The sequence below is a fragment of the Musca vetustissima genome, unplaced genomic scaffold, assembly GCF_032173495.1.
Source record: "Musca vetustissima isolate MV318-11 ecotype Yass unplaced genomic scaffold, APGP_CSIRO_Mvet_v1 utg6462, whole genome shotgun sequence".
Lineage (NCBI taxonomy): Eukaryota > Metazoa > Arthropoda > Insecta > Diptera > Muscidae > Musca > Musca vetustissima.
Window position 1 is genome coordinate 565,134 of NW_026885658.1, and position 13,708 is coordinate 578,841.

The 13,708-nt window shown below is 34.7% G+C and overlaps 1 protein-coding gene across 1 annotated transcript in view; it reads right to left on the reverse strand.

The window, feature by feature from the left end:
• Positions 1 to 6,197: 6,197 nt before the first annotated feature.
• LOC133332887 (nuclear pore complex protein Nup154) overlaps positions 6,198 to 13,708 on the reverse strand; it is a 73,959-nt gene continuing 66,448 nt past the window's right edge. The window contains exons 15-16 of the mRNA XM_061541255.1: positions 6,405 to 6,527; positions 6,198 to 6,337 (exon numbers count right to left, since the gene is read on the reverse strand). Of these exons, the coding sequence (XP_061397239.1) occupies positions 6,205 to 6,337; positions 6,405 to 6,527 (256 nt within the window). The 3' untranslated portion in view covers positions 6,198 to 6,204. The remainder of the gene's footprint in view (positions 6,338 to 6,404; positions 6,528 to 13,708) is intronic.

Sequence of the window (13,708 nt, forward strand, 5' to 3'; positions counted from 1 at the left end):
TAAGAACTATAAAAAAAATGGGTTGAGGCGTCGGGTTAGTTGCCCACTCTCGGAAAACCAAACCTACTATGAAAAAGCAAAGAAAAAGAAAACCAAACCCCCCTAAAGGACCACGATCTGCGAATCTGCACTTGGAATGTGCGTACGTTGTACAGAACAGGGGCAGTGTTCGCTTTGGCGGATATACTCAAGAAGTACAAAGCCGATATTATTGCCTTACAGGAAATGCGATGGAAAGGGACAGGCGTAAGTAAATCAGACGATTACGCCCTGTATTATAGCTGCCATGAAACGATACATGAATTTGGCTGCGGATTTATGGTTAACAGGAGAATTAAAGACCTTGTCTCCAGATTCACTCCAGTAGATGAGCGAATTGCTATAATCCGTATAAAAGCGAAGTTCTTTTACATCAGTCTAATTTGTGCCCATGCTCCGACCGAAAATAAAGATGAACAGACCAAAGACATATTTTACGAGCGCCTAGAAACAGCATATGACCGCTGCCCTGGCCATGACATTAAAATTCTGCTAGGAGATTTTAATGCAAAAATCGGAAGGGAAAATATCTTTGGCCCCACCGTCGGAAAATTCAGCCTTCATGAAGAAACATCCGACAACGGCATGAGGTTGATTGACTTCGCGGCAGCAAAAAACATGGTAGTTAGTAGCACCAGATTCAAGCATCTCGATATACACAAGGCCACCTGGATTTCTCCTGATCAAGTAACGAGAAATCAAATTGATCATGTTGTGATAGATGGAAGGCATTCATCCAGTGTTTTAGACGTCCGATCGATCGAATATCGATTCGGACCATTACCTTGTGGCAGCCAAGGTACGCACCCGTCTTAATGTTGCAGCAAAGGTGCGATCTAATACAACACGGAAACTCGACGTCGAAAAGCTGCAAACACAACAGATAGCCGAGGCCTACTCCGCTCAACTTACCCATCTGCTTGAAGAAAGCACTTCTTGTCCCGATAATAGTATAGAAGCACAATGGAAAAGAATTGCCCACTCCCTACAAACTGCAGCGAAAAGAACAATTGGGTACCAAAAACCATCACCAAGAAACCCATGGTACGATCAGGAGTGTCGTAATGCTACTGATGTGAAAAACGCAGCGTATAGGGCAACCCTGCAGACAGTAGCAACACGTAAATGGAGAACTATCGGGAGAAAAGGAGAGAGAAGAAACGTGTTTTCAGAAAAAAGAAGAAAGAACAAGAAAAACGTGAGCGTGAGCAAATCGAGATGTACAGGAGTCAGAATGAAGTCCGGAAATTTTACCAACGAGTAAAACACCAAACCGAAGGCTTTGGTACAGGCACATCCTCCCGTAGAGATGAAGAAGGAAACCTGGTGACAGATACAGACAGCGTGTTGAGGATCTGGAAGGAGCATTTCGAAAAACTACTAGTATCAAATAGTGGCGATGAAGAAGATACCCTAGAACCAATAAGAGATGATGGTATAGAGTGTATACCCCCTAGCCAAGATGAGGTCATAAAAGCAATTAATCGGCTCAAGAACAACAAAGCAGCAGGAGCCGATGGGTTACCAGCCGAACTATTCAAGACTGGTCAGATGCTGGTCAGGAGCATGCACCAGCTGATTAACACAATTTGGCTAGATGAATGCATGCCCAATGATTGGAACCTCAGCATCCTGTGTCCCGTGCACAAAAAAGGAGACAAGACGATATGTGCCAACTATAGAGGAATAAGTCTCCTTCCCATCGCATATAAAGTGCTATCCAGTGTGCTGTGTGAACGATTGAAGCCAATGGTCAATGACATCATCGGACCATACCAATGCGGCTTCAGACCTGGCAAATCCACCATTGATCAGATTTTTACTCTGCGCCAAATCCTGGAAAAGACCAACGAAAAACACATCGACACATACCACCTATTTGTCGACTATAAAGCCGCCTTCGACAGCCCTATCCGTTCAGAGGTGTTTAAAGCCATGTCTGCGTTCGGCATTCCTGCAAAATTAATACGGCTATGCAGGATAATTTTAAGTGGCACAAGGTCAGCCGTTAAAGTAGGAAAGGACATATCGGAGCCCTTCAATACCGAACGAGGATTCAGACAAGGTGACAGTTTGTCGTGTGATCTTTTTAACATCCTACTGGAAAAGGTCATACGAGACGCAAAGGTGAACAGAAATGGCACTCTGTACACCAAACAACACCAGTTACTCGCCTACGCCGATGACATCGATATAATTGGTCGAACATTGCGAGCGGTAACAGCCACCTTTGAACAAATTGAAAAGGAGTCTGCCAAAGTGGGTCTGGCAGTAAACGGCGAGAAGACCAAGCTGATGGTAACAATGCGCAAGACGTCCAGTAGACTCGGACCAACTGTGGAACTTGAGAACTACAGCTCCGAGGTAGTTAAAGACTTTATATACCTTGGTACCGCCATAAATAAAACGAATGATATCAGTTTTGAAATTCGGAGAAGGATTGTGATGGCCAACAGATGCTACTATGGTTTAAGTAAGCAGTTTAGAAACAAGGCCACCTCTCGCCAGACCAAACTCACACTTTACAAGACGCTGATACTACCCGTGCTATTATATGGATCAGAAGCATGGGTACTTGCGCAAGCAGATGAGGCAGCGCTTGGGGTGTTTGAAAGATCTACGGGCCGATCTGCGTCGACGGTGAATATCGGCGTCGAATGAACCACGAGCTCTACAATTTATACGCGGACATCGACATAGTCAGTCGTATTGAGCTGCAGCGACTACGGTGGCTAGGCCATGTTGTGCGGATGAATGAAGATGCCCCAGCTCAAAAGGCATATAAAAATGAGCCTACTGATGGTTCCCGTAGAAGGGGAAGGCCACGAATTAGATGGAAAGACCAAGTAGAAAACAACATCTTGGAACGTGGTCTTCCAAATTGGTGGACCGTTCTGTAACAAGCCAGCTAAGTAAGTAAGCACAGTAGACCTGAAGTTGGCCAGCCAGCGACCTGTTGACCTGTTCAGGTCAGCCTCGAAAATGCACCCAACCCAATGCATGGTGGATTCAGTTCCGACAAACGGAACAGAACCAAGGTCCGGTTTTCTTTCTATCCCGACGTGGACCAGGAGTGTTCGAAGCAGGCAACCCGGGATACAATGCCTCTCCTATGTAAAAAAATACGGCACGAACATGTAGTAGTAGTTGAGGTGGCAGCCCCTGATCGAAGAATTCCTCCGAGTCAATCCGGTGCATAGAACCGGCCGCCGCGCAGTGGGAAAAAATACCGATCTAGCGCGCAGAAAATCAAAAAATGAAGTTGAAGGAAACTTTAAAACATTAATGCAGTTTTAAAGTAGAGTGTTGAGAGTACTTAAGTCCGTATAAAATAATCCGAATTAATAAGCTAGAACGGAATAACGGTACATTTAAAACAGAAAATTTTTCCAATGTTAAAAATGGCATTTTTTTGCTATAAAATTGCGATGGTCGTGTGCATTCTGTGAATATATTATTATAAAATTTTGTCCATTTTTGATATATAGTATTGGTATTTAATTAAATGGTATAGTTATATAACCCATAAGTTATTTTAATTTAGGTGTTTCGGGCTAAATATATGTAAGGCCCGTTTTTTTTAATTCCTTCAATTAAAATAGGGGTTTTGTATGGAGTGCAGTCGAGTTCAGCTTTGATTTTTGTTTTATTTTTCTTGTGTGTCTGTCTAGAACATCATACTAAATTTTTTCCTGCGACTTCCTGCGATTCTCGGATTTATGACAATTTTTTGAAAAAATGCCAATTTTGTGTAGGAAGCTTTTTTAAGGTTTTGTTCAAATAAAATTAAAAATTTGTGAATTTTTTTGATATAATTCATCAAATATGACTTGGAATAGATCACAGCATAGCAGATAAGAAAAAAAACAAGTTCAAAATGTCCATCCTAAGGTTCAAGAGTACTGGGTGTGAGTATGAAAATGAGGGATTTAAGTAAGCTGCTCCAAACGTTGATTTTAAACTCATGCACTGAATATACATTTATTCCAAATGTCTTTCTAAATGAAAATTAAAATTACAACGAAATCGGTTGTAAGAGTCTTTTAAAATACCGCAGGTAAAGGGTCCACTTTATGAACCATGGAAAAATATCATTGGTGTAACATTCATATATACACTGTTTTACCTATATTTATGATTTTCGTGGAGGTGGAGTTTATGGACTTTTATTATACCTGTTATGGGGTTTCCAATGACTGACATGACTTCGGATGACTTTATGACTTTGTCATGCGAATTTCGTTAGGGTCGGATACAGGTATCAGTTACGAATGAATGCAAAAATACATATTATTTATAGATTTTTCTACCTATGAATGAAAAATCCGCATTTAACAAATGTTCATTCATAGATTTTTCTCATTCAATAAGTGTCAAAGAACGGGATTATACAAGTTATAAACAAGTGAATAGCGATTTATTTTAGTTCTTAAACAAGTGAAGTGGAAAAATGTCAATTTTGTACAGAGAGCTCTTTGAAGTTTGGATAAAATCTAAACATGGTTCTGATGTAAAAGAATATATATTAAATAGACTTACTGAGGAAATATTTATTCTTTTCGTGGAATTATATTCTTGGTTCTATATGCCTTCAAGCATACACAAAATATTAGTGCATGGAGCTGATATAATCAAATGTGCAGCTTTGCCCATAGGAATGTTGTCTGAAGAAGCCATGGAATCCAGAAATAAGGACTTTCGGAACTACAGGGAACTGTACACCAGAAAAATTAGTCGTGAGGAAACAATGAGGGATCTTTTTAATAGGTTGCTATTTTCTTCTGATCCAAAAATATCATGTTTGTCTCGTAGTACATCTCTTAGCCATCGATATAGTGAGCCACTATCTGAAGAAGTCCTTAAACTACTGGAGGATCCAATGCTACCAACTAATTCAGATCAAAACTCGGATTCTGAATGTGATTAGTATTTAATAAGTAACGCCTAAATTTTGTAAAATATATATAGTTTAATGTTTTAGATATGTAATATTTACAATAATAAAGATATATATAATAACAATAGTGTTTGGCCTTAACCCACTTTTTACCCTCCAAATGTTTCCGAATTTTTAAAAGAAGCTTCCATTCTAGGAGTACTATTAGTTATAACGAAAAATATTGCTTATTATAAAATATTTCAATTGCCTCAAAATAGTAATTTTCACCTAAAAATTTAAGCTTTCTCTAAAAAAAAATCGGCGCTTAATGGGTTAATAAAAAAAAAAATTGCCAAATTTTTTCATAAAATACTTAAAATTGTCCATCTAAATCTATTCTTATCCAAAATATCGATAAACATACAGTAAAACATCTACTTTGATTTTCTGCGCGCTAGATCTGCATTTTTTCCCACTGTGCGCCGTGGGATTGCTTTACAGTAGAAATTGTTGCCAATTTGAATAGATTTTACAGATTTTTTTATTTCTTTTCTTCTAAAATGACTAATCAGACTTAATTTACTAACACGGAGTTTTTTCTTTTTTTTTTTTTTGTATAATTTTCTTAATACCAACGGCATTTTAATTAACAATTCCAAAGTGTGCTAATTAGGCGTCCCTTTCAATATTTGACTTGTTTCCTAAATACCGTTTTATTTTACAAATATTTTACACAAGACCTGTTTCACGAGGACCATTATGTTTGTGTTTCTGGTTTTTATTTGCGTTCCTTGGTCGGTTGCCTTTTCACATTAAACTTGAAGAAAATTTGGTTATTTTTGAATTTTGTTAATTATAATTTTTATGGAAATTCCATCGAGATCTTTTAGTCCAGTTTTATCCGCACAGTCTTCATACTTTTTGCAACCACTGTGCAAAACAATATATCAATAATTTTCAGAAACTCTAACAATAGTATACTCGGATAACGTTTTGGCAAATAACAATCGGCTTATAGTGTTTCTTGATAACGTAAATTTATGAATTTGGATGAATATTAACTACTCAATAGTTTTCTTAGGCCAAAAATTATATCTCAATAACTCCATCTATTTTGGCCACCATTAATATGAAATCGCCAAATTGTGCGACATCGTATCTTTTCTTCTACCATAGTCTTCTTTATTAATAATGTTAATCCTTTTTTGTTTAGTTTTTTTTTATAAAATGATTACATAGCTTTTTTATAAATTTTATTTAAACGCATATTAATAATATAACATACTTTAAGATAAATTTCTTTGAAGGTTACATTGGAGTTCTTTTAAAGTTTGCTGCATGCGTTCAGTACCAGGTTTTTGATAACAGATATTCAAACAAACGGACACCATATCCTGAGCTTTTCCTATGATGCGTCTTCTGTTGATATAAAAAATGAAAATCATATGTAGTAATAAGTCCAACGTTTAGATTTTTATATAAATACCTAGATCGAGACCATAGTGCATGCGCGTTATTCGACAACAAGGATATTACACGTATTGACGATTGGACCAAATGCCATTCATTGCCTTCATTAGCCCAAATTCTTTCATTAATGGAGATCATCCTGTAAAAGAAATTATAATATTGACGAATTTAAATAACATTGCTTAATATTTTCTTAAAACATCTTTAAATTTATAAATTATTTATGTTGGTTTTTATGTACGAATGCTAGGAACGATTACCATTTTGTTCGTTTTTGCAAAGTTTATATTCATAATTATAGTTCCGCCAACTTTGTTTTCTATTTCAGGAACGTTGCAGCCTGATTGGCTTCGGCCAGTGTGAATCAAAAAACATCATCGTGTTCTTTCTTTATTAGACTTTCGTCTAGCCAGATTTCTTCTAATGCCATGTGTAGACAAGCGTTGTTCGCTCTCTCATTCGTTGTTCGACCCTTAATTATGAAGTAATTACTTAGTTCCCCACACAAAATTTTCTGAGCGAACACCGAATTTTGTACATTGTTCAATTTGAATCTCTCTCTGAATAACCTAGAAAATTGTCCCATCCCTAACAATTGAGAGCATTTATCAAAAAAAAAATTAATTTTGACAGCTTGAAAATATTTATAAAATTTTCAAACTTTTTTAGTAAAATTGAAAATGATGAATGAAAAGTTAAAAATTGTCTAGTTTTTATATATGCAGCAGGATGTAATTTTTGTTATCTTCATAATGCAACTTGAATTTCTATCCTTTTTTTTCTAATTAGCGTACAAAACAAGAAACAAATTTGGGAAAACTCAAACAAAAAATTCTCCAAATTTTTATATGTGACATTTGAATTTAGAAAATATAAAAATGTATGAAAACAACAATATTTTTAGAAAAAATGGAAAACATGAATTAAAAGTAAATAAATATGGGTTCATACTATAGTCAGGAGAAAGAGAATTCATTTTTCTATTTAGATCCATAAGTGATTCATGCAAATTTTAGAATTTTGGTGTAAAACAAGAAACAAAAAGTTTGAAATAAAAGACTCTGATGACATGAATTAAGAATGGTGCTGTATGAACGGGTTCATTCATGTACGTAATTCTGAGAGCGAACTACGTTGTTCGTCAGAACATGGCATAATACGGTGCGAAGTTGGTTTTTACAATCAACCCTATTCCGTATTGCCATGTACAGACGAGCGTTGTTCGCTCTCTCATTCGTAGTTCAACCCTTAATTATGAAGTAATTACTTAGTTCCCCATACAAAATTTTCTGAGCGAACACCTACTTTTGTACGTTGTTCAATTCGAATCACTCTCTGAATAACGAAGAAATTTGTCCCATCCCTAACAATTGAGAGTATTTATCGAATATAAATTAATTTTGACAGCTTGAAAATATTTTTAAAATTTTCAAACTTTTTCAGTCAAATTGAAAATGATGAATGAAAAGTAACAAATTGTCTATGCAAATTGTATGCAGAAGGATCTAAATTTAGTTGTCTACATAATGCAATATGCATTGCTTTCCCTTTTGTTCTAATTAGCGTACAAAACAAGAAACAAATGTGGGTCCACAAAAAAAAAATCCAATTTTTTATATGTGACATTTGAATTGAGAAAATATAAAAATGTATGAAAACAACAATATTTTCCGAAAAAATGGAAAACATGAATTAAAAGTTAATAGACATGGGTTCATACTATAGTCAGGAGAAAGAGAATTCATTTTTCTATTTAGATCCATATGTGATTCATGCAAATATGTTACAATTTTGGTGTAAAACAAGAAACAAAAAGTTTGAAAAAATAAAATCTGATGACATGAATTAAGAATAGTGTTGTATGAACGGGTTAAATCATGTACGTAATTCTGAGAGCGAACTACGTTGTTCGAATGCCCGTCAGAACATGGCATATGTCGTCGTAGTTGTCGACGTCGTTTCTTTGTCGACATCATTTCGACATCGATTTGGTATTCGTAACACTCATGCGACCAAGATCTATTAATAAGGTCACCAAGATAGCAATCGAAATCGGAAAACAGCTGTTTTTTCTCAAGTCTAATGTCAAAAATTTCGACTTTGTTTACGTTTTCATAATGGAAGTCAATTCACAATAATGCATTTTGCCAGCAAACTTGAGAGGTATCGATAATCAGCTGGTCTCCCTTGGTGACCTTATTTATAGGCCATGCATGCGACGATGTCGACTATTTATCGATAATATCAACAAAACAAAAAACACATCTCTAAAATGATAGTCAGCTGTTTATTTTGTTTGATATTTTGGCTTATGTTGAGTTTAGGGGCTTATGTCCAATTTTTCTGAAATTTTTACCACAGGTAGATCTCGTCTCCCTGATGACGAAATATATAAATTAATCACCGATGATGGTAATATTGACGGCTATTAAGAATTGCATGTTTAAAATGTTCGATCGCGTAGACGAATTTTCCATTTGTCATAGACAGCCATCCAAGAATGGCTATTGAAAAAAAAAATAGTTGAAAAAAATTGATTTCTGCCTGTCCATAGGAGAATGTTTTAAATCACTGACCGAAGGTTGGCTATTTTGAATAATTTTTAATTAAAACGAATTTATGTGAAAATATAATGTGTACGCTTTGCAACCATACCAATATTACCTTCATCGGTCTATAAATGACGAACTTATGAACAAAGGAATTTCGGAACTTCAAGGGTCTATATTTTGGGATGTTTGGCTTCTCCAATATCATAACATTTCCTGATAGGGGAGACGAGACCTACGTGTGGTAAAAATGTCATCCGAGATGAACCTCTGAAATCATACTGTTCCCTTTTTAGTATATATGTACATAGAATTACATTTTGAGTCGATTTATGCACTTTGTTCCGTTCATGTATAATTTTAAACAAGTTACAGGTCACCTTTATGATCCGAATGGGATAAAATTTGGTACACTCCATCCGATAGGGCGAAACTTTATTTGGCACAAAGACGAGCCCAATTGATATTGGTCAAAATATTTTTTTTACAGTAAACTTATGTTAGCAACAGCGAATTTTTTCATTTTGTACTACCGGGTCCCCCCCGAAAAGAAATCCTGTGTACGTTGCTGATAGATCCCGTATATTGTTCTTTGTTTATTTACACCTAATGTTACATTACGCAAGAGTTTTCCCTAGACCGAAGTTTCCTTAATTTCAAAAATTTGTAGCCTTTACCAATGCCCACTCTGCGGTATAGCCTACTATTCTCTATAGCATAATTCGTCTCGACATGCTTCGTTTCGTTGGCTTCTCCTAACTCTTAACCATTTAAAATATTGAAAAACATGTTTTATCTTACTATCAGAATTTTGTTGTTGATAAACTCAGTCATTTATATTTTTTATTAATACGAGAAAATTTTCGGTTGTCTTGATGATAGTATTGGAATTTTGCTCATCTTCACACCAGATCGACGTTTCTTTGTCGACCTCGCATCGCATCGACATTTAAATATTCTATTTGGAGTCGTCGACACAAGACGACGTCGTTTATTGTTAATACGATTTCTCATTGTCAATATTGACATTAATCGACAACTATCGATATAGCTTGGTGACAACGATGTCGCCTTGAATTGACTCTGATTTGACTCTGACGACTTGAATTTATTTAGTGTTTTTTTTTTACAAAATATAAAATAAAATTCAAAAATCTCAAAAAATTTTTATAATAATTTCTAGACAATTCTATGATATAGTTAAAGAATTGGAAAATAATTATTTAGGGAGCACAATTTTATGTCTAGTTCATTCAAAGTGAACTAAAGCGATCGGAACATTTAATAATATTATTACAAAAAAAATGTAAGAGTATAATAATTAACAATATAATTTAAAAATCAGGTACATATTAAAACAACTGTTATGTAAAGATGTATATATAACAGAATTATTAAAAACAATGGTAAGGACATTTATAGTCGTTTCAGGATTTTCATTACAAAGTTGGATATGCCATCCTGGTCAATGGATTTCTCGTTATTCACACATGAAATATGGTATTTGACAGTTAGAGAAATGATAAGTACCTTTATTGTTCAAAGAGTTGAATTCTTCATTGAAGGAATAAATATGGTTGGTACGGGTGATAAATGACTACTGAAAATACTCAGGAAATGATCATGAAAAATATTCACATTCTCGTCTTATTCTGAATGAATAGGGAGACGTAAAAATGTAATTTAAGTTGCAATGTGTGTTGCCCCATTGTAATTTAATTTTGTAATATTTTTCAATATTTTATTTATCGATTTTTTTATGAAAAAATTTTCCTTTTTATTGTTATTTAAACTTTATAGCAATACAAATGTGAAATATCAAGAATCCGCTATATAACTGCTTTGTAAGTAAAAGAAAATAAATTAAAGATTGAAAATATGGCGACATACAATATGACATGAGAAACAGTTTATTGTTTTGATGCAATTTAGTGTAACAACTACAACAGATTACAAATAAAAGAAAATATTTTATGATGGCAAAAAGCGCATTGACACAACGAATAATAGGAAAAAAATTGCGATTAAATTATTTAATTCCCAGTTTATTATTTAACTACATAATTGTGTACCATTTTATTTAATTTCGATATTTTATTTCTCCAAATTCTTAAAGTAGCAAATTATTTTTATGATATGCTCCTTCCCCTTTATTTTGTCCTTCAAATTATATTTAGCGACTCATTAGGCAAATTTGGCAATGTGCTTTTCCGTAATTTTTAATTTTTGTTTTTGAAGGGACATATCTTCACCCAAAATGTCTTTATTTCATCTCCTAATTGCATCAAACTTAAATATTCCTTATTACCTTTATACATTCCGTGGCAAAATTGGGTGGAGCATACATCGTAATCTATAGGATTTCCAATGGCATTTTTTGTTGTTTTCGATTTAAAAATTGTCTACAATCATATATAATATTCTAAATCGTCATAAGTATTGTATATATATTTTTTTTCATAAAAATATTTATTAAGTTTTTGTAGTCAGCGAAAAAATTCGCACAAAATGTCATCTCATTCTCCTACTCCCTGTAATGCAAAATAACTAATTTTTCCCCAAAGCGGATATTTTTGCTTTGGAACTTCATTCAAAATAAGGCGATAGCGACAATGCGAAAAATTCACGATGAAATGAATGTTTGCCATTGATGTTTAATTCTGTAAAAATTTCGAAAATTTTTAGGAAGTGGAAATTTGTTATCCTTGATTTCAATTTTTTGGCAGTGTTGGTTGTGTAAGGTGTGGAAAGTATTTTCAAATTCTTTTATGTATTCATGTACTTCTTTGTTTCCTAAATTTCTTGTTACAGGTGGCAAGATTCGACGAACAGCATACTCAAAATCATGACAGAAAGCGTTCCAGAGATTTCTGGATTATGTTACTAGCGAAGCTTAAAGTTAATTTCCAGTTTTAATGGAACATGATCAGTCGGAAGACTTGATATTTTATAATTTCTATCATTCATATTTATTAAACATATTTATTCCACAAATCCGTGAGACATCAGTCGAGTTATCTAATATCCGGTTATTTAAAATACTCCCATTTGTATTATCCATGACATCTCCCATGAATTTATGTGAGATGTTACTTCTATGTACATTACATTACAGAGTAAAGTGATTGACTGACTGACTTATTGACTTAACGATTCATCAACGGCCAGACTAAACGGCTGAAGCTAGAATCTTGAAATTTGGGGTGAGGGTCACTTTTGGTCCAAATGTAACAGATAAGGCTGGGAATTTCGTACTAGAACGGTACGAATAGTACTAAATGTGATACCATTTGTATTTGGCGAACCGGTGGAGTTAGAACTCCGAAAATGTACTAAATTTGGTACAATTTCATAGCATGTGAACGGATAGCGTTAAGAACTTGAAATTTGGAGTGCGAATTAAGGTTGAGAAGTAGGATCCATTTAAGGAGATGGTTTTTAAAGCGTGTGCTCATGTGTACGAAAAGTACTATATGGTACTATATTTGGTGCAAATTTATTTTGGAGGTACAAATCGAGCTGGAATCCTGAAATTTGAGTGTAGGAATGGGATATGTACGTAGTTTTGGAAATTTTTTACTGATGTGTACGAAAAGTACTATTATAATTGTTACAATTTGGATCCGGATGAACCGATAGAGCGGGATCAATGAATTTTGGAGTCAGGATCACTGTAGGTGTGTAGGATTGTGACCAGGATTCAGTTTAAGCAATTTATATTCACTATTATATTCCTGAAACTCGGATTTAAGATCACTGTGAGGGTGTAGAATTTGGGTATGTAGGATGTTTTGGAAATTGGTACTATGTACTGTGTACTAAATTTGGTTCAATTTGAATTGTGGGCGAACCGATAGAATTGGAATCCTGAAACTTGGATTTAGGATCACTGTTGGGGTGTAGGATAGGCGTAAGTAGGAAGTATTGGAAATTGGAACTATTGTGTACTAAATTTGGTACAATTTGAATTGTACTATGTACTAAATTTGGTTCAATTTGAATTGTGGGCGAACCGATAGAATTGGAATCCTGAAACTTGGATTTAGGATCACTGTTGGGGTGTAGGATAGGGGTAAGTAGGAAGTATTGGAAATTCGAACTATTGTGTACTAAATTTGGTACAATTTGAATTGTAGTTGGACCGATAGACCGATGTGGACCGATGTGTTGAAAAAATGTCAAATAAAGAAGAAACCACACGTGCATAGTTGCTTTTTTGTTATTCACCTCAAGCTGCCCCACCTTGTATTATTGTACCATGGGTGAACCGATAGATTTGCAATCCTGAAACTTGAAATTAGGATCAGTGTGGGGGTTTATGTTTGGTGTAAGTAGGTAGGATCGGGGTATACAGGAAGTTTTGTTGGATGGTTGAGATGGTACTCTTGAAAATAATGTGTGCTAAATTTGGTACAATTTGAATTTGGTTGAGCCTGTAGAGCTCGAATCATAAAATTTGGTACTAAATGGTACTCAAATTTAATTTATGGTCGATATCAATGTGTGTTAGTTTTTCTGACATATGCAGTTTTTTGTGAAAATAAAATAATATGTTAATACATATAGTATGAAAATAAACTATATGAAACGTTTGCAATCGTTTTGTACCGTACTTTTCGAAAGAACAAAACGAAACAAAAGAAAACCACACATAAAGTTCTTTCGTTTTGTATATCGTACTGTTTGCGCTCATGAGTGCAAACAGGACGAAATCGAAAAGTTCTCAGTTACAACAAAAATACATAGAAACGTTTCAGTTGTTGTTGGGAGC